This window comes from Ctenopharyngodon idella, chromosome 3 (genome assembly GCF_019924925.1).
Source record: "Ctenopharyngodon idella isolate HZGC_01 chromosome 3, HZGC01, whole genome shotgun sequence".
Taxonomy (NCBI): Eukaryota; Metazoa; Chordata; class Actinopteri; order Cypriniformes; family Xenocyprididae; genus Ctenopharyngodon; species Ctenopharyngodon idella.
This window is the reverse complement of record NC_067222.1, coordinates 32,452,108-32,479,780: the sequence shown is the minus strand read 5'-3', so window position 1 is coordinate 32,479,780 and position 27,673 is coordinate 32,452,108. Positions and strand designations below refer to the sequence as shown.

The window sequence follows — 27,673 nt, the reverse complement described above, 5'->3', positions numbered from 1 at the left end:
AAAGCAACAAACCACAAAGTTTATTGTGATTTATTGGATGTTACATATCCTCGTGCTTTTTTAAGTGGGTATACGGAAATCCTTGAACTTTCCTAGTGGGTATACAGCGTATACCTGCGTATCACGTAGACTACACCACTGTATTCATACACCATAGCTATTTGGTATACTGGGATAAAAGTCTTTGAGACCAAAGACCATATTGAATTGCACTCATTAAAAAAAAAAAAAAAAAAAAAAAAAAAAATTACTATAAAAAAAACAAAACATTTTGGGGGCTGCAGTTTAACATGAATATTTCAGTTCACTGTGAATATTTCAATTGAAAACATTTCAGAATTTTGTTTAAAAACAATAATAAATAATTAATAATAAATACTTGCTTTTCAAAAATTAAAAGTTTTTTATTTTTATTTTTTAAATCTTTATTTCATTAGCACTTGGTTAAACGTAACTGCCAATTAATAATGATAGTATTAAAAAAAAAAAAAAACTAATATTTTGAAATGTGAACATTTAAAAATAGTGTTAAAATTGTGCAAGAAATGTTTTCAATTAAACTTTTTACCAGTGGTCAAATTAAAAATACTAACATGTTAAATTATAGCCCCTAATATTGTTAATTTAATACATTTTTTTTTTTTTCAGTTAGTGCAATTAAACATCCTTTTTTTGTATCCAAATTTTGTTTTTGTTTTACTTCTGTATAGTTCATTTTTATATGTATATTTTATTTATTATTATTTTAGTAAATTGGTCCACAAACTAATTTGATTCTGAAAAGCCAGCTTTTTAAACTTTTTTTTTTTTTTTTTTTTTTTTTTCTTTTTTCTTTTCTCTGTTGCAGGCATTGCAGTGTTCGGCTATTCTGTGGCGGTGTCTATTGGTGGGATCTTAGCCTCCCGCTACCTGCACCAGACAATGCTCTACAATGTCCTGAGATCGCCCATGTCTTTCTTCGAACGCACACCCAGCGGCAACCTGGTCAATCGATTTGCCAAAGAGACAGACACCATTGATTCAGTCATCCCTAGCATCATAAAAATGTTCATGGGCTCCATGTTTAATGTTCTGGGCTCATGCGCTGTCATCCTAATCGCCACGCCGCTGGTAGCCATCATCATCCCCCCTCTGGGCCTGCTGTACTTCTTTGTACAAGTCAGTCAGTTATTTTACCTTGCTAATGCTTGTTAGGATAGGCTAGCAACTCTAGGCTAAAATATAATGTTGTATCAGTAGTTTACATTCAAATAGAAAAGATTTGAGAGAGAGAGAGAGAGAGAGAGAGAGAGAGAGAGAGAGTTGCTGCTCTAATGTGGTTTTTCCATTTTTGTTAGCGTTTCTACGTGGCGTCTTCACGGCAACTGAAACGACTGGAGTCTGTGAGCCGCTCTCCGGTCTATACACACTTCAATGAGACGCTGCTGGGAACCAGTGTGATCAGAGCGTTTGGAGAGCAGCAGCGCTTCATCAGGGAGAGTGACGGCAGAGTGGACCACAACCAAAAAGCTTATTTCCCCAGCATTGTAGCTAACCGGTGAGAACTCACAGAACCTCACTAGGTTTTTTTTTTTTGTATTAGGTCTCATTAACTTAGATGTATTAGCGTTTTGTTGTTCAGAAAGTTGATGTTTTCTGTGTCTTTGTGCCTCTGTGTCCTGCAGATGGCTGGCGGTGAGGTTGGAGTTTGTGGGGAATTGTATTGTGACGTTTGCAGCGCTTTTTGCTGTGATGGCCAGGGACAGTCTGAGTCCAGGAATCATGGGGCTTTCCATCTCCTATGCACTGCAGGTCAGTCTGACATCTACAAATGTTGAGATACAGGGCAGATGTCCACCCAAATTCTTACTACTCTTGTATTTCACACAGGTTACAGCATCTCTGAACTGGTTGGTGCGGATGTCCTCTGAGCTGGAGACTAACATAGTAGCGGTGGAGAGGGTGAAGGAATATGGAGATACAGAGAAAGAGGTCAGTGCACCAGCAGGCAGATTGTGTGTGTTCATGCTGTACTTCTGTAGAGTCCAATCTGTGATTAGCCCTGTTTCTTTATCTCACACTGTACTAGAGAGATAAGAACAGTTAGCGCACAGAGAGGGGTGGGGAATAGTTTATGTACAAGATGAGGCACTAGTTTCCAGAAAGAATTTTGGTAATTGATATATGACGTTTCCATGGACTTTTTCTTTGCCAACATGAGGATTTTAGGTTAAAATTTATATGAATGTATAAAGGGAATGTGTTTATCTGAGATCTTGTAACTGTTCAATTTTTACCATTTGGTAACTTGACCACTGGTCAAGACTTATCATTTCTAAAAAAAAAAAAAAAAAAAAAAATTCTTTACTAGTTCATGATAAATGGACCTGCAGTGTGACAGATACATTTTTTTTAAAGTACAAATATGCCATATTCCTTATGTGTATTACATACACTTATTAAATGTTACATTTAATTGTATACAAGTTTGGGGTCAGTAAATTTTTTTTTTTTTTTTTTAAGAAATGTATTCTTTTATTCATTAAGGATGAATTAAATTGATCGAGAGTGACAGTAAATACATGTAAATGTTACAAAAGCTTTCTATTTCAAATAAATATTATTGAACTTTCTATTCATCAAAGAATCCTGAAAAAAATGTATCATAATTTCTACAAAAATATTAAGCAGCACAACTGTTTTCAACATTGATATTAATAATAAGAAATGTTTCTTGAGCATCAATTCATCATATTAGAATGATTTCTGAAGGATCATTCTGAATGCTGAAAATTCAGCTTTGCATCACAGGAATAAATTACATTTTAAAATATATTAAACTAGAAAACAGTTATTTTAAATTGTAATAATATTTTAAGATATTACTTTTTTACTGTAAAATAAACACAGCCCTGGTGTTTGAACGGTAGTGTAATTAGAAATATTAGCAGATTAAAACAGTATTAGATGTCTGCTATGAAATGTTATAGTTCATGACAATTTCAAGTATTTCAAGTTAACTTCATTTACTTCTTGTTTCAGTGTTAAAGATGGATTGTTGAGATATGATTGGTCTGTGCTGTATTGATGTGTCTGTTCACAGGCTGAATGGAGTTTGGAGCATTCAACTCTGCCTGCCGGCTGGCCGACCATTGGTCACATTGAAATCCACAACTTTGGCTTGAGATACAGAGAGGACTTAGAGCTGGCTATTTGTGATATCTCGGTCAACATAGAGGGAGGAGAAAAAGTGCGTGAAACCATTTCAATATCCAAAATCTGTTCATGCTTTGACTTTATCAATAAACAATGATCATTTAGGAATCTTTTCACTTATTTTTCCTATAAATATAGAAAGTCAATCATGTGTATATATAGTATTTGTGTGTTTTGCTTAGGTGGGAATTGTGGGTAGGACAGGAGCAGGAAAGTCCTCTCTAACATTAGGGCTCTTCCGCATCATTGAGGCAGCTCAGGGGGAGATCCGTATAGATGGAGTGAACATTGCTGAGCTGGGCTTGCATGAGCTACGATCCAGAATTACAATCATTCCTCAGGTATCGTGCTTGAGTAGGCATGAACACTCATTTAAGTCACTCATTTGCTGTTATCAAAAATACAGTTGTCACATCGTTGTTTTCTACGGAGCCCCGCACATGACATGCAGGAAAAAATGGTAGGCTAAATCGTGTCCACGATTTACTAATTCATTCCCTCGATTTATAAATCGTGCGCACAATTTAATAATTTGTTCCCTTGATTTGCTAAATCATGTGCATGATTTATAAATTGAGGGAATGAATTATTAAATCATGCGGACGATTTAGCAAATCGAGGGAACAAAATAGCAAATTGTGCACACAATTTACTTTTTTTTTTCTGCATGTCATGTGCGGGCCTCCATTGTTTTCCTTTCAGAATATAATGATTTTATTTTTGCAGTTAACTTGCCAATGAAAACTGAACTACACTGTTTTTGTTTGTCTTTTATATTTATATCCACCTTGTCCTACTATCTCAGGATCCAGTGCTGTTCTCAGGTTCCTTGCGTATGAATCTGGATCCCTTCGATGGCTACACTGATGAGGAGGTGTGGAGAGCTCTGGAACTCGCACATCTCAAGAACTTTGTGTCTGGCCTGCCTGACAAACTCAACCATGAGTGTTCAGAGGGTGGAGAGAATCTCAGGTACAAACTCTTGACAAGATTACTTGCTCTTCTTGGCAATGTTCTCTAATACCTGATCTGATTGTTTCTGACTGAATATTCTGGGCTTCAGTTTGGGTCAGCGGCAGCTGGTTTGCCTGGCTCGAGCTCTCCTCAGGAAAACCAAGATTCTGGTTTTGGATGAAGCCACTGCAGCTGTGGACCTGGAGACAGACAATCTGATACAGTCCACTATCCGAACTCAGTTTGAGGACTGCACCGTTCTGACCATCGCACATCGCCTCAACACAATCATGGACTATACAAGGTAATCTGCATACTTCTTCTTTGTTTTTGGAATAATGAATCTGCAAAAATATTAAATGAAAAAAATATATATAACAATAAAATATAATATAAAACACATTTTATTATAATATAATAATATTTAATAAATATTTGATATTTTCTCAAAAGGGTGCTGGTTCTCGATAAAGGCCAGATGGCGGAATTTGATTCTCCATCCAGTTTAATTGCCAAGAAGGGAATTTTCTACAAGATGGCCAAAGACTCAGGTTTGGTCTGATAATTAGAGGGGCCAAAGAGCCCTCTGCTCATCTAGGACATATCACTGGGTAGAGGCCATGGAGAGTGAACCTGGCGAGACATTGACTCTGAAGGTACCTCTTCTGTGGGCCTGGAGCTCACACACGCACACAGTGTGAATATGACACCACTCCATTCTTATGCTCCTCAGCTACTGTAGCCCTCCGTTTTCAAATTTTAAAGGTTTTGCTGCATTGAAGGTTGTTTGATGCCATCATTTGGGATGTTTGAAACTAGTTTGATTTTTTTTTATTTTTTTTATTTTTTTTTTTTTCATAGCCGTGTATTTGTTGTCAGTTTTCATTTGAAAGACTTCTCATTTTACCACTAAGCCACACTCTTTCTGCTAGTGGTTTATTGTTAGTGATGAAAACCTTTGTTTGCAACATTATTTCACTAGGAGTAAAGAACAAAGTTTCTTTGTTCAGTGTACCATTGATGCAATGGTCAGTTGTATACTGACCAAACAGCTGCTGGGAAATCCCTCCATGACCGTGAGGGGCTTCATCCCGAGCCAAAGTTAATATTTTAAGCTATTCTCATCATCAAAGAAAAGTTCAATAAAAAGAGACTTTTGAGTTTCATCTCCAGATAGCCATTGTTTTCTCTCAGTTAAACTTTATTTGTACTTTAAGAATATCTGTTACAAAATTTCTTTTCTTTCATATAAAGTTATTTTATCGTATAACATATTTATTACTGGGTAATTCCCATTTAAGCCTCGTCTTACCAGTATCATGCAGTAGAGGCTACATTGGCCTACTGCTTTCATTGGTGAATGTATTTAGCTGGTGTATTTGATTTATGATCCGTTTACTGTTATTATTTTTCAGTGATCATTTCACCAAAAACAATGAATGCACTTATTGTTCTGTATAAAAAAAAAAAAGTCACACCAGTGTGTTTTTTTTTTTTCCAGTTTTGGTGGGGGTGATATTGTTTTTAAAACTAGTAGGAATTATCCTAAACCAGCTGTGTGCCGTGTGCTTCACTCTGCGTGCTGTATACCATATATCTGTTGAATGTACACTTGAGTGCGCCATGTTGTTTCATTCATCAGTACCTCCACTCTAGATCATTTAAGCCTTTTGATTTATTTTCAAGGTCAATCAGTTTTTTTTTTTTTTTTTAAACAACTGACAAAGATGGATTTAAATGAAGACAAAAAAAAAAAAATTGAAAAAATGATTTGTTACATATGATTTGTATTTAAGCATAAAGGTTATTATTTGATATTTGCATACATGCACTAGTTTTAAGTGTACTTAGTTTCATAAATCAAGCTGATATGTAAAGAAGAAATATAAATAAATTTTTTGTAAAGAGCCCTTTTTCTTATCTTTTTTTCTCATTGTACTTAACCTTTTAAGAACCTGATTTCTTATTTTGTCAGAGAGAGAAAGAAAACAATTATTTGAATCAGTACTACAAACATTTATTTTACTGAAGCTGTCCAGAGAATAAAAAGAGCATTTTCAAGTCTGATAGTCACACATTAAGTGTGCATGGAAATGTTATAAATATATAAAAAATACAGTTATCATACAGTACAAAACACATAAATACTGATTTAAAGTTTTAGAGTATGGAAAAAGCACTAGTATTAAAACAGACAAATTCTGTATAAGGGTGGGTGTTGCATTGTTTTTAACATGAAAGGATGTTTCTCACGTCATAAATAGCTTAAAATAGATGCATTTTTCACCTTAATGGGAATTAATTTAGGGTTTAATGTGCTGACATGATGATTAATAAACTCTTCAAGTAGAATTGTGAATTGTCAAGTAGAAATAGTTCTACAGCTGTGTCTTGTCAGGATCTATAAGAATACAAACTTCCTCTTTGACAGCAGTGAGAGATGAACATGGCTATGCACACTGTCTGACCATGTGCATTATTTTGACCTACCGAAGGACCTCTGCAGTAAGTAAATGTTACTCAAGTCTTCATATTCTGAGATGAGATTGTTGACGACATGAGAAAATCAGTCTGTTCCTTCAGCATCTCAGACGTCAGTTAAAGAATCAGCAGGAGAATGCGGAAGCACACCGCTTCTGTAATACTGGAGAAAATGTGGACACCTGCTCTTGTAGAGCAGCTATCACAGGCAAAACCTCTTCATGCTGAGCTTTGTGCTTCTCTTGATTGGGAAGGCAAGACATGCCCTTTGGTAAATACTGTGATGAAAAGGTAGTCTCAGAAGGTGTATTGGTGAGATGTTCTGCACCATTATTTTCATAGTCTCTCATTACTGAAGAATTGATTCAGTCACAGGTGGTTCTTCTGAAGGATCACACTAGCCCAGCCTCCAGGCACATTCGATAGAACTGACCATGCTGAGAGATCAGATTGGATGGAGAGTCCATCTCTGTGATGTGCCCTCTGTCCATCACAATCACCCTGTTGGGAACAGTTGAATAGGACTGAGTTAGAACATTGTCAGAAATCATAATAGTATTCTTCTTCAAAATACATGTGTGTACTTTTTTGCACCTTGTATAGTCCATGATTGTGTTGAGGCGATGTGCGATGGTCAGAACGGTGCAGTCCTCAAACTGAGTTCGGATAGTGGACTGTATCAGATTGTCTGTCTCCAGGTCCACAGCTGCAGTGGCTTCATCCAAAACCAGAATCTTGGTTTTCCTGAGGAGAGCTCGAGCCAGGCAAACCAGCTGCCGCTGACCCAAACTGAAGCCCAGAATATTCAGTCAGAAACAATCAGATCAGGTATTAGAGAACATTGCCAAGAAGAGCAAGTAATCTTGTCAAGAGCTTGTACCTGAGATTCTCTCCACCCTCTGAACACTCATGGTTGAGTTTGTCAGGCAGGCCAGACACAAAGTTCTTGAGATGTGCGAGTTCCAGAGCTCTCCACACCTCCTCATCAGTGTAGCCATCGAAGGGATCCAGATTCATACGCAAGGAACCTGAGAACAGCACTGGATCCTTGGGCAAAATATGAGGTTTCTAATTAAAGCACTCAATCATTAAATCTTTTTTTACGTTTGTGTCAATGCTATTAAATATTTTTTCCATTTTCAGGTGTACCTGTGGGATGATGGTGATACGAGACCTCAGTTCATGCAGTCCAATCTCTGCAATGTTTATCCCATCTATGGAGATCTTTCCTTTTGCTGCCTCAAGGATTCGGAAGATTCCGAGAGCTAGAGATGATTTTCCAGCCCCTGTTCTTCCCACAATTCCAACCTGAGTGGATTAGATGAACGGCTTAGTACATAATTAAAAATAAAGACACAAAATGTGTTCATTTCCTCCAGATGTTATATTTACTTTTTCTCTCTCATTAATACTGAGAGAAATTTCTTTCAAAGCCCAGTCAAGACCCCTGCGGTACTGAAGTCCATATTCCTGGAATCCAATGGATCCTGACCTGGGCCAGTGTGATGGGAGTGGACTGTCCTCGAATGTCCATGGTGCCTGAAACAACCCAAGACAGAATTAGTGACCTCAAGAATGAATGTAAAAATATACTTTGGTCACTTTGCATAAAGGAATTTATGGGGAAAACAAAGGGTTCAAACCAACATTACCTCCTTTGTTGTTTCGGCATATTCCTTCACTCGCTCAACAGACACAATGTTGTTTTCTACATCAGTCCATGCCCGCACAATCCAGCTCAGGATCCCAGTTACCTGAAATGTTATTTTTCTTGAGAACTTCTTGAAAATAACATGTGTGGCCTTTTGACTTTCTTAATGAGATCCCTACCTGGAGAGAGTGGGACACAGCTAGCCCCACGATTCCAGGGCTTAAAGTCGCCCTTCCCATAACAGAGAGAATAGCTGCAGCAAGGACCAGCAAGTTACCCAGAAACTCTAGATTTACTGCCAGCCACCTTTTGGAATAACATTAAAGATATTGTACAGAGTTAGACTGAATGACATGACCAGTAACAAAGAATGAATAAGACTGAATCTGACCTGGTGGCCACAAATCTCGGGAAATAGGACGTTTGATTGTGGTCCACTCTGCTGTTAGCCACTAGGATGAACCTAGGCTGTTCACCAAAGGCCCGGATCACGCTGGCTCCTTGAACTGTCTCGTTGAAATGAGTATAGATGGGTGAACGACTCACGGACTCTAGTCTACGCAACTGGCAGGACGTGGCCACGTAGAAACTCTGAAAACACAGGTGAATAGATGTCAGATAAATGACTGGTGATTCTTGTTATAATACTCTTGCCTGCTAAGCGATCTATAGTAGCATACCTGGATAAAGGCATAGAGGAGAGTCAGAGGCAGTATGATCACTCCTGCAAAAGGAGTTGCCATCAGCACGATAATGCAAACCTCCAGAAGTTTGAACACATAGCCCAGCATCATCTTTAGACCATCAGGGATCATGCAGTCAATGGCATCTATCTCTTTCGAGAAACGATTGAGAAGATTACCACTGGGTGTACTCTCAAAGAATGACATGTGAGAGTGAAGTACATTGTTGAGAAGGTCCAAATGAAGATGCCGGGATGCAATTATTCCTCCAAGTGAAATAGCCACAGTAGTCCCAAAAATTGCAGTTCCTGCAATATGACATTGCAGTTAATGATCAAGAACAATACAAAGCCCAAGGATACTCAGTGCTGGTTGAGAAATATAAAGGATATTTAACCTTGTGCAAAACCGAGAGCTCCAAAAACACCAAGCTTCAGATCTGTGTTGACCTGAGTTCCATTTATAACCGGCTCATCTGCCCACAGGCTTAGCCAGTAGTTGTAGGCCAGTGAGGCAGCCTGCTGGAACGCATAGAGGAAGATGATGGGGATGATGAGGGCAAGGCCAATGGTCCTGAAGTACTCCACATACAGCTCCAGTTTCACCTATGTGACCCATTATAAAGAAGAATGTGTGAGGAACAGCTCTCTAGATGATATAGTGCACTTTCAAGCAATATTATGGTGTTCGGAACAATGAAACTCAAAGGCCTGTAATCAGGGGTTAAAGTTAGATCTCTGTGGTGACACGAGAGAATATGAAACCTGTAGCTGAACTTTAAAATTGACCTTTCAATCCAATTCTTTGGCTTCTGGTATTGAGTTGCATGTGAATATATATTTTGATGCATTTACCCATTGTTTGCAATGTCTGTGAATGTGGCTCTATTACTTACTCGGCCTGTATGGGCTTTGTCAGCCTGGGTCAGTCTCCCAATTTCCTCCTGGTCCTGCTCCTGTTCATTGTCAGATATGGCCTCCATGGTTTGTATAGTGGCACTTCCCATGTCTCCACTTCATTAAAAAAAAAAAAAAAAAAAAAAAAAATGACAGAAAGGTGAATATGTATTCTTCAACAACTGTTGCATTTGCATTTTCAAAACTTGGTTACCTGATGAGTTGCTCCTGCGAGAGGTCAATTGAGAAGTCTGTCATGCTGAGACGAGAGACTGATTTCCTGGTCCCTAAAACAAGGTGAATCTGCATTTTAAACTGTTAACATAAAAATAGTGTTGTAGTTTAGTCATTTGTTAAGCTGGACACTCAATCTTTTTTATCTTACCTCTGTGGGTGGTACTTTCCTTGCGTTCGCTAACAGAAAAGGCTTTAACAAAATTGGCAAAGGCGTTTTGCCTGCTCAAAAGCTCGGCATAAGAGCCCATCTCTGTGATTTCTCCATCCTCCATCACCAGGATCAGGTCCACCTGGGGCAGGAAGCTCAACCCGTGGGTCACCAGAATACGAGTCTGTTTTAGCAAGCATTGACAGGAAGAGAAGTTTGCTAAACTGCAATTCAAAGAAATTCACCATCCATCCATCCATCCATCCATTTTTGCCTTTCTAGTTTAAAATTACACTTTGGATTTTGAATTTCATTTTATTTTAATTCTACTCCCTAGCATTTAAATTTAAATTGTGATTCGCTATCCTTTTTCCTACTTCAATTTAGAATGTAGCATTTCACATATTAGATTTTAGGGTCACATATTCTGTTTATCTCACTTATATTTTTTAAGTTTTACCTTATTTTTAAGAACTCCATTAGGTCCAATGACCTTTTCGAAGATGTGCTGCCCCACATGTGCATCCACAGCTGACAACGGATCATCAAACAGATAGATATCAGCCTTTTTGTAGACTGCACGTGCCAGACTCACTCTCTGTTTCTGACCTCCTGACAGATTCAGCCCCTGTGAATATTGTAAAAATGTAGTGGGAGTTTCACTCCACTGATACCCTGCATATTTGACATTTAAAATAATTAGATTTTTTATAGCTTTTCACTTTATTCTGTCGTGTCTGGTTCAGGCATGTTGTAACAATCATTCTCAAACTGTGTTTACCTTCTCTCCAATCTCCGTCGAGTCTCCTCCAGGTAGGATCTCCAGGTCTGGTAGGAGAGCACAGGCCTCCACCACTTTCTGGTACCAGCTGCCTTTCCTCTCACGTCCAAACAAGATGTTGTCTTTAAGAGTGGCATTCTGGATCCATGCTTGCTGAGGCACGTAAGCCACAGAGCCCTGAAAGAAAGTGTTAGCAAAATTATATGTGGAATATGTGAATGATACCAATATATTTTAATAATGTTCCTGAATGATTTACTGTAACTGTGACGTGGCCACTTTTCTTTTCCATCTCTCCCAACATCGCAGACAGAAGAGAGGATTTTCCACTGCCCACATGACCTACCACAGCCACCAGTGAACCGCGTTGCACTTTGACATTGATCCTGCAAGAATGAATCGTTGCCAGATTATTGTCTTCATATGCTTAGAAATGGTGGATCTACAAATAAATATTCAAAGGCACCTACCTCCTGAGACATGGTGTGCTATCTTTAGACCAGCTGAAAGTGCCATCGTCAATAACAACACTATCAACATCTGACAAAAGAAGGAAATTATGAGCTGAGCTCATGTTGTTCCAAACCTGTATGACTTTCCCTACTCTGCAGAATATTTTAATACATTTTGAAGATTTTCCCATGCTCTTTTCAGTGCAGTTGCAATGAATGAGAGTTTTCAAGCTGCAAAAAAAAAGATACCATAAAAGTGGTCCATACAACTCTTAGACAATCACATTATGTTTTAAATATTTTGAAGACATGGTAGCTTTGTGAGAGAGACATAGACTAAAATTATTTTCACTGAAAACCATGAAAATTAAAAAAAAATCTCTCCATGTCAGACTGATTTGGTTCTCAAGTTCAGCTCACGGATTCAATGACTGTTGCAGAAGTTAATAGCTCACTGGTTAGGACGGTTATCCATGAATAACAAAATAAATTGGGTTATTTATTTATTTATTTTTTACAAAAAGCTATTTTATGATCTAGTATATAGCACATGGGTCATATGGACCTGCTTTATGATATTTATGTGTCCTTTTTTGAAGCTTGAAAGGTTTAGCTTTAATTGTAAATAGCAGATAGCACATTTTTCAGAATATTTCCTTTTGGTTATGGAAGAAAGTCTGTCATACAGATTTGGAACGACTTGAAGGGGAGTACATTTGGTGAACTGTTCCTTTAGGTGTTCATTGCATTTGAGGTTCACAAAACTATACCACAAGTTAATGAGGGAATAGGGTGATTATAATTATTTTGCTCAATACATTTTTTTTAACAGTCATCCATGAGATATTACTGACTTGTCTCCAATATTCGGATGAAGTAGAGAGAAAGACAGAAGCAAAAACTTCTCTGTGACCTTTGATATAAAAGCAAAATAGTTGTATTTTTAACAAGTACATTTTAAAATAGGTCTTTAACACATAAAAATGTGGAAAAAGTTATAGAAATATAATTACAGCTCCAAAGCTGAAAATCCCCTTCCAGTGACCACTGCATGAAGTCATCATACACATTTAAAGCCACTACCAACACCCACCTCATAGCCACACAATTTCCTTGTAGTGTTTGCTGAATTACAGCATTTAAATTAATGTCTCTGACAGCCTGCACAAATGGGAATGTCTTGTAGAAGAACTGCAAAAATATTCTTCAAGGTGGGCCTTTTTTGGCAGATCAGTATCTCGTTATTTTTGTTTTTTGGATGTTGGGTTTTGTTATGGCTTCCTGCATTAGGATTTCACCATCACATTGATAGGGAAAAATATCTTTATTGCTCAACACGTGTAACAATGTTGGTCATCTGAGGCTTATGAAATGTTTTATGTCAAAAGCATTTTATAAGCTTCAGGAAAGTTTGAAAACAATGACAAGCTAATGCACTCACCAGGATTGTAGGGAGCTCTCTCCACACTATCCGGTTTCAGCTCGTCTTGACAGAGAAACTTTCCGAGACGTTTGAGAGAAACCACAGCCTTAGAAACAAAGATATCTTAAAATTTCTTTGCAAATGCACTATTATAAATGCACGTTCAAATGTTTGAATTACAGTACTGCTGCTCACCTGCATGGTAGTGCTCATAGCAAAGGGCAGTTGACTGAGTGGAGCTTTGAGAATGTTAATGAGAGCCATGGACACAAAGACCTTCTGAGCATCCAGAACATGCTTGTCATCTATCAACACGTACACCCCAAACATGGCAAAGGCAATCTGAAGGCAAAGAGGTGTGCAAAATTAAAATGATTCAGTTGTTAGGACAATATTAATATGTTGATATGACGAAATCATCCAAGAATTATGAAATGTACCAAGAAAGTGGAGGAGTTGAAGGAGGCGATGGATATGGAGTAAAGTATCTGTGACTTCTTCAGAGCATTCAACTCTTTTTCCCTGTAGCCAAGAACACGTTCTCTGAAAGCATTCTCCCAGGCGTAAAACTTCAGGATCTTTATTCCGCTCAAAATCTCATTCATAAGCTTAATGCGGCCATCCATGTACTTCATCTGGACCTCCTGAGAGCAGAAAACAGGTTATAAAACATGTGAATTGAGAATCATGCAAGAAAAATTGTTTACAAGACCAGAAAGAATCCAATATGGGCAAGTTTCAGTTCTTTGGATGTTTCAGTCAAAGCAAATAAAGACATTTCAGTTTTACAACGAAGCAAAATCCTGTGTTTTTTATGGACAGAACTACACAGACTGTCCTCATGCTCAGGTTTTAAATGATCTGTAGACATGAAGTTCCTAGGACGACACTGTACCAACACGAATATTATCATGGAAATATCATCTATTTGACTCCATTGAACAACATGGATGATACCTGGAGCTTGCTTCTCATTTTGGCAATGAACCCATTCAAAGGGAAGATGAGAATCACAGTGGCGATGCCAGCCAAGGCAGACGGGCCGAGACGCTGTACAGGGATGAGACATTGAAATGAATGAATTTTAGATCTGCACTCAATGAAAAAATGAGCAAACATCTTTGTACCTTGTTTATCCCCAAAACATTAGTATTAGCTTACATATTACTACTATTAGGTGCTAACATGCACCTTTTGGGGTTAGATAAGGTACAAAGTTGTCTTTTTAGGTGTACAAGCTGTTGTGTTTTTTTCTGATAGTGTAACAGTCCAACATATTTTAAAAAACATGAACATAAATTCTGTCCATCTTTATTTCTACAGTAGAAGCATCTGTTCTCACCTGCCAGAGGAAGAAAAGACATAAGGCGATTTCAATCGGGGCCACCCACACTGCATTGAAGTACACCACGAAATCCATGAGTTTCTGGGTGTCCGCCGAAACCAAGTTCACTATCTCTCCAACTGTACATGTTCTACGGGCCGCGCTGTTGATGACCAGAGACTGTGGAGACCAGAATGAATGTGAGAACTGTTATATGCATCTTTGCATTTGTTAGTAAACAGTTCAAAAACCTACCTTCCTGTACACTAGGCCCATAACTGCAGTTTTAACCCTCATGCCCACTGTGAAGCAGGTATACATGTACTGATGGTTGAACAGGGACTGCAGACAAGACAACAGGAACATCAAAAAGGCAAAGAGGTAACCCTTCCACAAGGGGGCATCTTCATCCCTCACAAAGCCGAGCAGTAGGCTGAAAAACAAGAAACAGACATCATGATTTACTGAAACCCAGACAGTAGCACACCACTTATATATGAGTTGAACCAAAAGAGGGATTGAGCATAACCAAACCAAAAGAGGGATTGAGCATAATTTATGACAAAAAATATGAGCCTTCTTGGACCTAATACAGCTGAGCCTATACAATAATCCCAGGTACATGCATCAAAGTGCACAATCACTGTAATATGGGGTGTTTTGATGGTAGTAAGGCTACAGTTCCTGTGGTTCTGCAGCAGTGAACCCACCACAGTGCTCTTGGCTAGTCATATGCCAGACAGAGAGGCTTAATTTGATGCTCTAACTGCAGTTTCTTTGCCTTTCAGAGCTCAGCCACAAACAATATGATGCTGCAGAGAGCAGACTCTCATAAGCGTCATGGTGTTTGGGACAAAATTAACAGTGTGTGGCTGTACCACAGCAGGATGTGGGGGGTGGGGGTGGGGCGATGAGTGTGAACTCAGTATTGAGTTCACACTCAATACTGAGAAAGGGCAATAAGTTCATAGACATAGTTAGATTCCTCTTACAAATGTCTGTTTTTGTTGCACAACACTTTACAATGTGCCAAAGGTCTAAACATTTACATAATTGGCATGTGTTATCTAAAAATAAAAAACTGCCCCTTACATACTGTAGATGTTTTGGTTTTACATGATTAGTAATGAAAAATATTTTTAAAGGATATTTTATGACATTTGACTTTAGAGCTCGTCTAGTGCAGTAAGGTTTTGTAGTAAAGCAGTCAACGCTCTAAATACACTACCACTCAAAAGAAGTAATGTACGATTTTTTTTTTTAAATAAATGAATACTTTTATTCAGCAAAGATGCGTTAAATAGAATTTTTGTAACATAAAATTTCTTTGCTGTCCCTTTTAATCTATTTCAAATAATGGACTTCTTTTGAACTTTCTATCCATCAAGGAATCATGTAAAAATGGTTTCCACAAGAATATTAACTGTTTTCAACAGTGATGTTTCTTGAGCAGCAAATCATAATATTAGAATGATTTCTTAAGGATCATGTGACACTGAAGACTGGAGTAATGATGCTGAAAATTCAGCTTTGCCAAAACGGGAATAAATTACAATTTAAAATATAATTATAATAGAAAACAATTATTTGAAATTGTAATAATATTTTACAATATTGCTGTTTTACTGTATTTTTGATCAAATAAATGCAGCATTGGTGAGCAGAAAAGACTTTCAAAAACATTAAAAAATCCCAAACATTTGTACAGTGTATGTCTTGTACTACAGTCTAAAAATGCTGGGTTAAAAACAACCCATGTTGGGTTGAAAATGGACAAACCCAGCAATTGGGTTGTTTTAACCCAGTGATTGGGTTAAATGGTTGCCCAACCTGCTGTATTGCTTGCTTAAAATGAACCCAAAGTATTTTGGAAAATAACATTTATTAATATGTTTAATGAATAATAATTAATAATAATAATAATAATAATAAATTGCTTCTTAATAAATGTTCACCATTTGATTATTATTGTTGCCTCTAGTAATTATGTGTCTGATTTTTAATCTCCAACCTATTTTGGGTTCATATTAAGCTATCCATATAGTAATTTTTAGACAATAGTTGGGTTAAATAAATCTGCACAGCACAATGTGCAAACATTTAACCCAACCGCTGGGTTTGTCAATTTTTTAACCCAACTTGGGTTGTTTTTAACCCAGCATTTTTAGAGCATATATACAGTATCACTGTGCATGCCATGAAAGAATTACTGCCTCTCTCACCTTAACACTTGTGGTATGGAGAACATGAAAGCATCTTGAATGACCAGACAGAGAGTCCCGGTCAGGAAGTAGGGGCCAAAGTTTTTGGCTAGTGTACGGAGCAGACAGAAGCCTGAGCTTTGTTCTTTATGGAGTTTTCTGAGCAGCTGCGTCTGCTCGCTCAGCTTATAACCAAGACCTTGTGCTTCGTTCAGAGAGCTCTCTTGCCTGTGTTTGAAGGAGAGAACACAACATTTGTAACCCAACTTTAGTCTCTGGAATAGCATTCTGCTAGCATTGTTGCAACAAAGTAAAAAAAATTGCACTTTTTTAACTAATAACTCAAATAAACCAGAGGTTATGAGCAGACAAATTATGGATGTCACATATTTTGCTGACTAAATCTCATATGTGTGCACGATAGTTACTGAAATCGTCATCTCAGGATGGAAAACATGCAGTTAAGGAAATAGCAGGTGTCTTACTGTTGCAGTTTGGCACATTGCTTGGCCCACTCTTTCTCTAGATCACAGATGATTTTTTCAGATGTATCCTCTTCTCGTAGAGACCAGAGGTCTTCAGCTTTTAAAGGTGAGCGGTAGCCCTTTACCACCAATCTGTGGAGCACAAATATGTGTGTTTCTCTATATCTCAGTGGGATTTTATTCTCTGGACTTTCACAAGAATCTCAGAAGTTCATGAAATGACAGACAAAAAGATGACTCTACCTGCCATACCACCAGAAAAGTACTTTTGAAAGGAAAGAAGCATCCTCAACTGGACATGGATTCTAGTGGAAAAAAAAAACAAAATTTCTAGGTACTATTTTCAGACCATTTACCAAATATTATTTTGCTCGAATAAAAGAAAAATATCATAACATTGATGACACTCTACCTTTACATATACAGGTTTAAAAGTTGCTGGGCGTTTATCAGCAAAACAGCTGAGGATGAGCTGAGCCAGCTGGAGAGAGAAGAATGTGAAAAATGCCACGAATCTCATCGCATCTGCAGAGAAATCCTGTAACACACAGGACTGGATATCAGTAGACTGTAGACAACAGTGTGGAGAACAATACAGTCGGTACACTCATTTTAAAGAATTTGGAAGCATAAATGTTTCTTTTTTTGTGACGCTACATAAAATAGTATAGTAAAAAAGTAGCTAGAATTAACAAACCATTTTTCTGTATCCCTCCCCTTTCAACTGGGATTTGCCCTATTAGTGACAAGTGTCTTTCCCTTATATCACAATCAACATACTCTTTGATATTGATATCTTTAATATTTCACAGTTGAAGGTTATATTCAGTTCAATTTCATAATCAAAACTTAGACTTAATTTGTTGCTGTAAAATCTGTTTTTAATCAGCTAATATTACATATATAGCCGAAAAGTATTTTATAAACACACACATACACATATACTCTATATATATATTTTTTGCTTGGGTTGAGGTATTTAAATGCATGTTTTAATTTATTCATAAAAATGAGATCAAACAATAATTGGTAGATCCCCTGTAGACGCGCACCTGCAGTACTGAACAATAAATGCTTGTTTTCTTAGCACAAACTGAATTATACAGATGATTTATTAAATAACGCTGTGTGTTTTCATTCTCCCTGTCTGTGGAGATGACCAACCAGGCATGTAAGTGACGCATACATTTGCCAGGGATTTCCCAAGGAGTCATTCACCACATAACCTGCTCGTTTCCTGTGGGACCATATCCATATTTCTCTTCTGCCTGCCCTAGCACCAGGGCTGATCTGAGATCAGCCACCCACTTTGTCTCACCGCAGTGTGCGGAGGCAGGACTGGTGGCTGATGTAGGGAGTGTTCTTTTGGGGATGTTGCTGGCTGTTCCCATCCCTTCCTTTCAAAGACCTCAGCTTATTATAATGACCTAAATGTTCCATCAAACTAGAATTAATGACACAACAAATCTATTTATGAGCACTTGGTATAAAAAATACAGACCACAGACACATTTTTATGCCAACAGACTCTTCATTCACAACTTCTAAGAGTAGAAAAGTTGTTGGCATAGTAATAGTATAATAGTATTCATTGAGTATTCAATCGCAACAACTGCCCCATGAACCCATCTTATCATTTTTCTCCTGGTATCCATGCTTTTGTCATATATGTCCATCCTAGGAAAATTTACATCTTTTATTCAAATATTAACTTGTTAAAGCATATTGCTTAGTTGTGCTTGAAGTCAGTTGTTTTTTTGTGTTTGTGTGATAACACAATGAAACATGGCAAATTATATAAATATAAATATACACACACATAGTGTATTATTGTATTCCAGTTTTCGCATTTGTTGTTTAGGACAAAATGTTCTTATCATGCACTTGATCTATTTATGCAGTGCATGAAACAAGGTTTAAGATTTGTTAGAGAAAAAATATGCTGACGACCGTCCAGGCTTTAGGTTCAAATCAGCAGCTGTGCCAGAGGCCTGGATCTGCTGCTGAAAGTTTTACAGGAGCCACAGAAGCTATCCATTCCCATGGACATCTGACAGAAATGGTGTCAAACGGCCAAGCTACAAGAGAAAGTGCAAGCGCAGGCCTCTTTAAGAATATGTAAACACAAGTTTCATTTACTCAAATGGTTACAGTCCAAACTCTGGACACCACAATGGAGGATACTGTGATTATTTGTCTGCCACACCGTGTGCTTAAACAGTTTGAAGAAACTCAAATTGGTTAAGGAACATATCCTCCCACAGTGTGGTATGAGAGGACCAAGCACCAGTTGTTTTGCTGTTGCTGTTGGACCTGCTGCCCATTGGCTGAGAGCTCATTTAGGGCACAACAGATCTCACCACAAACCAAGCTTCAGTTCCTATGTAAACGTATGGGCTGTCATCACCGAGCTGTATGCGGCTTTTTTGTTTTTTTGTTTTTTTTTTACTTCCTTACAGTATTTTTACTTCCTTACTGTACTTAAGTAGCCTACATTTTTTCAAGTATCTATTTTCAAAAGTCAGTATTTTCATTTTGGGAAACTTTCACTTTTACTACAATACATTCCAAAGCATAATATCTTACTTTATACTATGCTACATTTCATTAAAATGTCGTTCTTGATTTCTTCAAATTTGAACTGAAGAAATCGAAATAGCAATGTCCAATTTGTGAACTGGTTCTTTTCGATGAACTTGTTGAATCAGTTCACTAATTGCAATGAATGATTCATTCATGAAACATACTGATCTGGGCTGCGTTTCCCAAAAGCATCGTAAGCCTATGTCGATCGTAGAACCATTGCCACCAATGGAGATACGATCAACTTAGGCTTACGATGCTTTTGGGAAACACTACCCAGAACAGTTAACTCAGTTAATTAGGCATGACTAAAATGAGTGAGGAACTGAGAGTAAAATGATTCCCAGAGCTTTAGTGTTTGGAGGATTAGACTGATGGCATGAAAATAAAGTTACTAATGTCTACTAATTTTAGTCTAAATATGAAAGTTATATTTAGATTATACATGACTTAATGAATTATCTGTAAAAGGGTGAGGTGTTCACTGTTATTATATAAAATGCTTGTATGTGGGCATATTTCTGGGGCCCTGCAGCGAACCAACCGAGGGGCATTCCCTCCCCCGAGGAACGGTATCAGACCCGCTTCCACTACCTCGCAATGGGCCCCGCCCCATGCTTGGGACGGCCCTGCTGGTAGCCACATAATATAAATATATAACAAAATATGCACATAGCCCTAAAGATTATACATTCCACACTCAATATACTGTCTCTGCATGTCAGCTACATATATATTTCCCATTCTAGTGTCAAGATGTTTATTATTGTGTCTGTGACTAGATGCAGTAAAATAATTATGGAGTGGGAGCATCACAGCAGGCGAGTCACAGACTGAGGGAGACAGTAACGGCATCCGCAGACGTATACGGCTTCTCCTATCTGCCTGGAAAAGCACCAGCGGTGATTGTGACTGCTCTCGGCACTGCCTCAGCTTTGGACAAAGAGGGCATTGAGGGAAGTGGAAAGGGAAAACTGACAGGCCTGAGAAGAGCACCATCTGTAAGCACTCTGTTTACGCACTGCTATGTTAGGCTCACAGACACAACGCAGATAAATTTAAAGAGTGAGATTAAGTAATATTCAGTAGAAAAACCATACGAGGGGCCAGTGTTATGCATACGTAAGGGAGAACAACAAATCCTAGACATTTTGTATTGCCAGGAATTCACAGATTAAGGCAACAAGTCAAATTTACTCATTTCTCAAAGCACCATTAATGGCTGTTATATTAGCAACCCTTTAGAAATAGGGGTCCAAATGTTTGTGACCACAAGTATAAAAGCTTCTTCTTCTTTTTTTTTTTTTTGCATTTTTTCAATTTAATCCGTTTTATTATTATTATTATTATTACAATTACATTGGCAGCAGCACTCCTAAAAATAGTGCAGAATCTTTTTTAGAATCATAAAACTTTCTGGGGTTTAAATTAGATTTTAAATTCAAGATTTTCAATGTACTATCAGACTTTTGAGTCCCTCTGTACCTATTGGGTGAACTCCAGTAAATTGAGATGTTTATTTTCAATTCTTCATCAACTAAAAGATATGAAATTTGTTTCTTTATACAGTAGTTTGATATACAAACCTCGTCTATGATGGCTTGTATGTTGGCTCTAAGAGGCACCAGTGAGCAGACCACAGTTAGTGTCCAAAACAGGAAGAGAAAAATGGAGGACCGAAAGCCCCTCAGCCTTTCCAAGTGGATCACCAACACTGCCAGTATCTGAGGACACAGTTTATTTCAGTCAGTGTGCTAGTTGAGGTCAATAGAGAAATCCAAAACACACTAGAAGAAGAGGACTGAATACCATTAGGCAGCTTAGACATGGATTATTTTGTTTTGTTGTTGTTGTTTATACATTTTGTATCGATTCTTTACAGGTAAGCATAGACTACTGTGAATGTTTACTACTGTGTCAGGATTTTAAAATGGACTTATCTGATTGGGCAGATCTAAAAAAAAAAAAAAAAAGTCATTTACTACAACCACTGTTGACATTGCTGTCTGCTGTGACCAGAGGTAAAAGAAGCTTATTTATCATGATCCCTTCAGGAAACCTCTGCCAGACGTCTGGCAAGAGATTTGTTCATTCAAGCTTAAATATAACAGATCATAAATCTTAACTATCCTCTAAAAGACTTCCATTGAAAAAAATATATAGAGTTCAGAACATAAATTTGGGCCCTTATATTTATGAAATCAACGTGGTGTTTCGTAACAGTCATTAATGGAAAGGGGAGGTTTAGGAGAATAGTAATATTGTGATTTACCATGGTAAGGCTGCGAATTATAGGGCTCAGAAGAAAGACCATTTGACGCTCTATGTCTCTCCTCCTTTCCACCAGCAGATAGACCATCTCCAGGAAACCAAAGGAAGCCAGACAGAGACCCAAACCCTGCAAGACATACACACAGACATGTAAGCATTAACTGCAACATTGTGGTGTCATGCCCCCTAAAATTGTTATTTACTTAAACTACCGATGAAAGGTTTGGGGACGATTTCTGTTTTTGAAAGTCTCTTATGCTCATCTAGGCTGCATTTATTTGATGATAAATACAGTAAAAAACAGCAATATTGTGAAATATTATTACAATTTAAAACAACTGTTTTCTACTTGAATATATTTTAAAATGTAATTTAATGTAATTTTCAGCATCATTACTCCAGTCTTCAGTGTCACATGATCCTTCAGAAATCAATGATGATTTGCTGCTCAAGAAACACTTCTTATTATTATCAATGTTGAAAACAGTTGTGCTGCTTAATAATTATGTTGAAACTGATACTTTCAGGATTTTTTGATGAATAGAAAGTTCAAAAGAACATTATAAATGTCTTTACTTTCACTTTTGATCAATTTAATGGGTCCTTGCTGAATAAAAGTATTAATTTCTTTCAAAAAAGAAAGAAAGAAAGAAATCTCACAGACCCTGATCTTTTGAACAATAGCGTGTGCTCTTTTGGAATTGGGTCAAGATGTATGACATTGTATGATTTGATATGATCTGTTTTTCTTCCCGTATTTTCCTGACTTTTACATGCTCTTTAATGATGTCACCTATTTCTACATTTCCATGCACATAACAATAACCTGTGAGTTTTACAGGTGACTGATGCTATATTAAAGTCAGGGGCTTAGAGATGTGGTAACTAGAATTTAATCAAGTCTTGATGACTCACCGTCTTTGCACAGCAGAGGCTGGATATAGATATGCATCCATTGTCGTAGAATTTGAGGTACAAGCAGTAGAAAGGGGCACAAACCCAGAGATAGAAACAGGGGAACCACACCAGTACTGTGTGCTGGAAACACTGGGTGAGGTCTGGATGTGGTGTGTACCATGTGACGTTCCAGTCCTGAAAATGCAATGTTAAACCATTAATCTTTGTTAACTTGTCACATCAGGAGTTATTCTGTAATTATTAACAACTACTTAGGCACAGTTTACAACTTATTAGATTTTGTTCACTCTCTGCACTTATAGTTAATTACTCAGTGAACAAAACATAATTCTTCATTTTGCTGAATTTTCATAGATGTTCCCAAGTGTTTGTTCTGTCCAAATGGCTCTGTGTATTTGTGATTTATGTTAGTTGTCTTGCAGTGCTGTGGTGTTTGCAAGAGACAAATTGTGTGAAATTGCAGAGAGGTGAAAGGTAAAGCTCCTGTAATAAATCTTCACTGTTTTTCTGTGCTTTTAAATATCACTTTGTTTTCCAAGTGGGTTTATGAGTATATGTGGATTTGTCTTGGCTGTTATTTCAAGTAATGCCAGGAAAAAAACATCTTTATCTCCACAAAAGTGCACTGATCCTTATTGAAGCAGTGACGTGACATGTCGTTCAAATATTAAAGGTGCATTCATTATTATTTTTTTTTTTCTTTGTTTTAGCCCTAGGAATTAAATAGATTTTTCTTCTGATTTTAGAAAAGCCACAATTTCCACAAATGTAACATACAAAGAAACAAATTGATTTCAAAATTTCACTGTTGTAGACAGATATTGTTTCCACTCAGAAGAATTGCTAGCAGCAGAACACATTCATTTCTGCTGAGCAATAGTCTGAAGTGAGCGCGGTTTTCTTTTAACTGTATATTTAAAGTAATTGCAAATGTATTTCACAGTTGAAAGCAAACAGGCTTTGATACGTGAAAAAAAAAATGCTGATGTGTACATTTCGATTACATCAAAGTTGGACAAACTCAGTTTGAAATCATTGCCAAGACTTCTCTCTCAAGCTGAATTTCACAGGCTCGTTCTATTCAGACATCAGTAATTCACACTATATCTCTTCAGTTATTTCTGGCTTTTCTATGTTGGAAAATAGGCTGATGTCCAAACGAAGCTGTAGAGCTGTTATGTTACGTTTTTCTCTTTCAAACTTTCTCTGGACTAACGAGAACTTGTTTGGCTGTGGTTATTTCGGCAATGGCACTGCTCTGATAAATACTGCATGCTAGTTGGAAGGAGTCTTGTGGTATGGCAGTATATAAGAAGTGCACCTTTGGCAAGCCACAATGTAAACCCCATATACACCATGAGCACCAGGCACAGCTCTGTTTAAGCTTGTTTGGTCATGTACATACAGTTGCCTGATGGAGAAGTTCAACAGATATCTGTCTTATTGGTCTTATTTTTCTCCAGTGCATTGTTTTACTCAAAAACTAACATATTTACTCAGCCTAATGTTGTTCTAAACCCCGTTTTTCCACACTGTAAACCCTAACACACATAATTAACTGGTTTGAGTAGGACAAACGTAAATTAAACAAATTAGTTCAGCCAGATTAACTTTTATGAGTATTTAGCACTTTCTATTCATTTCGAGTTCACAGAACTGATATATTTTAAGTAAACTGAACTGTTTCATTGCTTTGAGTTCTATGAACTTGTTTCTTTTAATTTAGATGAACTTAAGTTAAACTCTAAACTGGGCTGGGATTTCTGTTTACCAGCATGCTTTGCTCATGGCACTCGAAAGGGAGAGTAAATGCTAAAATTAAGTGTTATATAATGTTTTTTGTGGAAGATTAATGTTAAGTGGGAGATTTAGTAGTGATTAATGTGATAGTGATTATTATGCTAATTTAGAGGAGTTTCTGTTAATGTGGGTTTTTGGAGCATTACCATCATGGTGACAAGTGGTGCATTCGGCTTGGTTTGAGAGTAGGTATGTTAAATGTTTTATATTGCTGTACTCATTCAGGAAGTGCTATACAATGCTACTGCTAGCATGTTAGCAAATTAGAAATTGAACATTTTCTGTATTAGCCAGTTATAACTAGCTAAGAAAATGTTTACATTGAGATTACATGATAATTTTAAGTTAAATGTATGAATTAGTTTACTTAAATAAGACATTTTTTGACTTATTGAAGCTTTTACACTTCAAAAAGGATGCAAAAGCGCCATAACAGCATCATAAAAGTCATCCATATGTCTTCTGAGGTCATGCAATAACTTTTTGATAGGAACAGACCAAAATTTAACTTGTTATTCACTTATATTCTTTTCCTGCAGTGACCTGTTCACTGTTGCAACCATATTGTTGAGTTATTGAAGGCTCGAGAGCCGGATCAGATTCATACTGGTTTTGTGAACTGGATGACCTGATTCTATTAAAATCCAAATCAAAAGAATGATTCACAAATAAAACATCTTTAATTTTTTGCTCATAAATGCAACAAAGGAAAGCTGTCAAGATTTTCAGTAATACATGACTTTTTTTGGTCTTTATTTATTGATTTCAGGAACGTGGAATATAGCACAAATGTCAAATGGACCACTTTTATGATATATATATATATATATATATTTTTTTTTTTTTTTTTTTTTTAATTTTAGAGCTTAATTGCTCCAGTCTCTTCACATTCTTCACAAATTCATCTTTTGTGTTCCACAGAAGAACTAGAGAGTAAATGACAGAATTTTTAATTTGGGTGATCTGTTTGCTGTTTTTTAGACCAGTATCTAGAACCCTGTAAGTGCAATCCAAACACACGCTGCAGGTTCAAGATGAAACACTCGGTTCATTACATTGTTGTTTTGGCCGGGATATGTCCTCATCTATGAGGGGGTGTACTGTGGTCTGGGCCCAGGAAGGGAAAGAGATTCTCATTCATGTGGCAGCGCACAGCACAGTCACAGTTTTCCACAGGGAGCTCAGTGGACACCATCTTCTACCCATCCTGTATCCTTTAAGACTATGTTTGCACTGGTCTGAACCCAATTAAACCACAGTCTCAGGAAGTGATTCAGAGTGGTGTGTGTACCCTTCCTGCAAGTGTAGGAGTACAGACTGCCGGTCAGCACAAATAGGCTAACTTTTAAAAAGTGATTTTTGGATTCATGTAGAGGAAATTTGTAAGGGTGGCTTGTAGTTCACAAATCTTTTTTTTGGAAATGGCCCTCAATAAATGGTCAAAGAGTGATGCTGTCAAACATTCTTCAGTAGACATTGACCTCTTCATCTCATTCCACACGCTTTCCTGTAATGTCCATTACGTTATTTCCAAAAGTTCTGAGAATGTTCAAAATGTTTTTGTAATGTTTAGAAACACTTTTCCTAGGTTATATGACGTTCTGAATAACATTCCATTGGGTTAAACAGGATTGCACAAAATTATATTCTAACAATAGTAAAATAATTAAACAATAGAACTAAAGAAACACTCTATTAAACCAAAGTCTTATTCAAGGAAAGACAGTTCACTCTGGGACCATATTTGCAACTCTTATCTTCTTGAATGGGGAAATTATTATAAAATCTCACAAACTGATGTTTATTTGTTACCATTCATAGTAATATGAATATAATATACCGCCTTGGTGCAGTATATATATATATATATATATATACAGTCTTTCATTTAACTAAACTTGTTGATTCAACAATGGTCAAACTTCCCTGTAGTGACTTTTAAAGAACGGTGCACTAATAATGTATTAATAATGTTAATATTTTAAAAACGTACATAAAGTCTGATAGTGTTAAAGATTGCTCTGTCAACATTACTGCAAGATTGTTTTGTTTGTAAATTTTGACAACTTTCTGATACTGTTCCCTCTTAGCTAGGCAGCAACTCTAGCATTTTAAAATCATCTATGCGGTCAGTTACTTATTGAATGTACATCATCTGGTCCACCATCATTGTGCAAAGGTAAATATTGCTTAATTATTAGTGTTTACCATGGAAGACCTTATAGACCCCCTCATCACAGGGCCTGGGACAAAATTCTCTCGATGATGTCTTGGCTCTGTCACACACACCAATATCATTACATCTGATTTTAAAAGAGCCTTGTATTTTACTCAAAATAAGAGCAACCCTTCATTAATCTTTTATTTATTAACCCGAATTTCAACATTGCGCATCTGTAATCGTTAAAAATGTAGGTGAAAGTACAGTTACAGCATGCACTTCACTCTTGCTGATACCAGCTGTTTGAATGTAAACACACTAAGAAATTTGAAGCATGTAAATAATTTTTTAAACAGTCCACACATTTAACACAGGTTATGAGTGAGACAGAATAACTGAAGCTTTAAGTGTTGCATTCTGTCCTGCATTCAATCTCTGTCAATGAATCATTGGGAGAAAAATTCATGACTCACCCCAAATGTCTGTTATAGTGTTAAAAACAATGATCATTTCCAAGAATAAAGGGGCCTAAATAGCAGAAACTGATGACTAGACACATTTTGTGTTCAAGCATGCAGTTCTTTTTAAGCAACCTTAATATCTGTTTAACTGTTTTAATCAGCTATTTAAGTGAGTTTATATCTCTACAGTGACATGCATCGTTCATCTGAGACTCACCCAGAGAGGGTCCAGGCCACTGAGACTGCAGAGGTTGTCCATCCAGGTTACTCTCTTCTTCACTTCCTGTAGTAAATCCCTGCTCCCTGGGCACAGCAGTGTCCCACTCTCCTGTCTATGTAGTTTCTGTTGGCAGAGTAAGTGTGTTTGATAGTAATTGTGCCTGTGTGTGTGTGTTTCAGCCCCTTTTTTGTAGGCCAGCCTCCTGTCTCCTGACTTGAGTCTCGTCAAAACTACAGTCTGAGACCCGGTTTGTGTAACTGTCCTGTTTATGAGCGCAGGCCTGCCAGGTGGGTGGAAGATTTGGACTCTGTAAAACTATCTTGCCTGCTCTCTTTCGTCACTCTGGCC

General features: G+C 37.2%; 2 protein-coding genes and 1 long non-coding RNA gene across 6 annotated transcripts in view; 2 read left to right on the top strand and 1 right to left on the bottom strand.

The window, feature by feature from the left end:
• Positions 1 to 6,056, top strand: part of abcc1 (ATP-binding cassette, sub-family C (CFTR/MRP), member 1) — a 22,650-nt gene extending 16,594 nt beyond the window's left edge. For both annotated transcript variants that reach the window (XM_051888049.1, XM_051888050.1), the window contains 9 exons: positions 848 to 1,158; positions 1,338 to 1,537; positions 1,665 to 1,791; positions 1,870 to 1,971; positions 3,083 to 3,229; positions 3,378 to 3,536; positions 4,001 to 4,167; positions 4,259 to 4,453; positions 4,603 to 6,056. In XM_051888049.1, coding sequence (XP_051744009.1) covers positions 848 to 1,158; positions 1,338 to 1,537; positions 1,665 to 1,791; positions 1,870 to 1,971; positions 3,083 to 3,229; positions 3,378 to 3,536; positions 4,001 to 4,167; positions 4,259 to 4,453; positions 4,603 to 4,711 — 1,517 coding nt within the window. In that variant the 3' untranslated portion in view covers positions 4,712 to 6,056. The remainder of the gene's footprint in view (positions 1 to 847; positions 1,159 to 1,337; positions 1,538 to 1,664; positions 1,792 to 1,869; positions 1,972 to 3,082; positions 3,230 to 3,377; positions 3,537 to 4,000; positions 4,168 to 4,258; positions 4,454 to 4,602) is intronic.
• LOC127509386 (multidrug resistance-associated protein 1-like) lies at positions 4,969 to 27,673 on the bottom strand. Its single transcript, XM_051888051.1, has 31 exons — positions 27,323 to 27,673; positions 22,681 to 22,857; positions 21,767 to 21,892; positions 21,081 to 21,218; positions 17,324 to 17,449; positions 17,155 to 17,216; positions 16,912 to 17,043; positions 16,448 to 16,654; positions 14,481 to 14,658; positions 14,244 to 14,405; positions 13,859 to 13,951; positions 13,342 to 13,545; positions 13,097 to 13,243; positions 12,920 to 13,007; positions 11,497 to 11,566; positions 11,286 to 11,412; positions 11,027 to 11,203; positions 10,706 to 10,873; positions 10,246 to 10,429; positions 10,075 to 10,147; positions 9,860 to 9,977; positions 9,362 to 9,569; positions 8,962 to 9,272; positions 8,673 to 8,872; positions 8,461 to 8,587; positions 8,283 to 8,384; positions 8,023 to 8,169; positions 7,780 to 7,938; positions 7,511 to 7,677; positions 7,225 to 7,419; positions 4,969 to 7,131 (listed from the first exon to the last, which is right to left on the bottom strand). Exons 1-31 carry the CDS (start codon positions 27,362 to 27,364, stop codon positions 7,023 to 7,025), a joined length of 4,524 nt encoding a protein of 1,507 aa, XP_051744011.1. The 5' UTR covers positions 27,365 to 27,673; the 3' UTR covers positions 4,969 to 7,022.
• LOC127509397 (uncharacterized) lies at positions 19,804 to 27,368 on the top strand. 3 transcript variants are annotated; one of them, XR_007929220.1, is made up of 3 exons: positions 19,804 to 20,495; positions 21,842 to 21,915; positions 25,465 to 27,316. It is a non-coding gene; the product is annotated as an uncharacterized LOC127509397 (long non-coding RNA). The 3 variants fall into 3 exon arrangements; XR_007929218.1 differs by lacking the exon at positions 19,804 to 20,495 and adding an exon at positions 21,227 to 21,376 and having other exon boundaries at positions 27,295 to 27,368; XR_007929219.1 differs by lacking the exon at positions 19,804 to 20,495 and adding an exon at positions 21,227 to 21,376.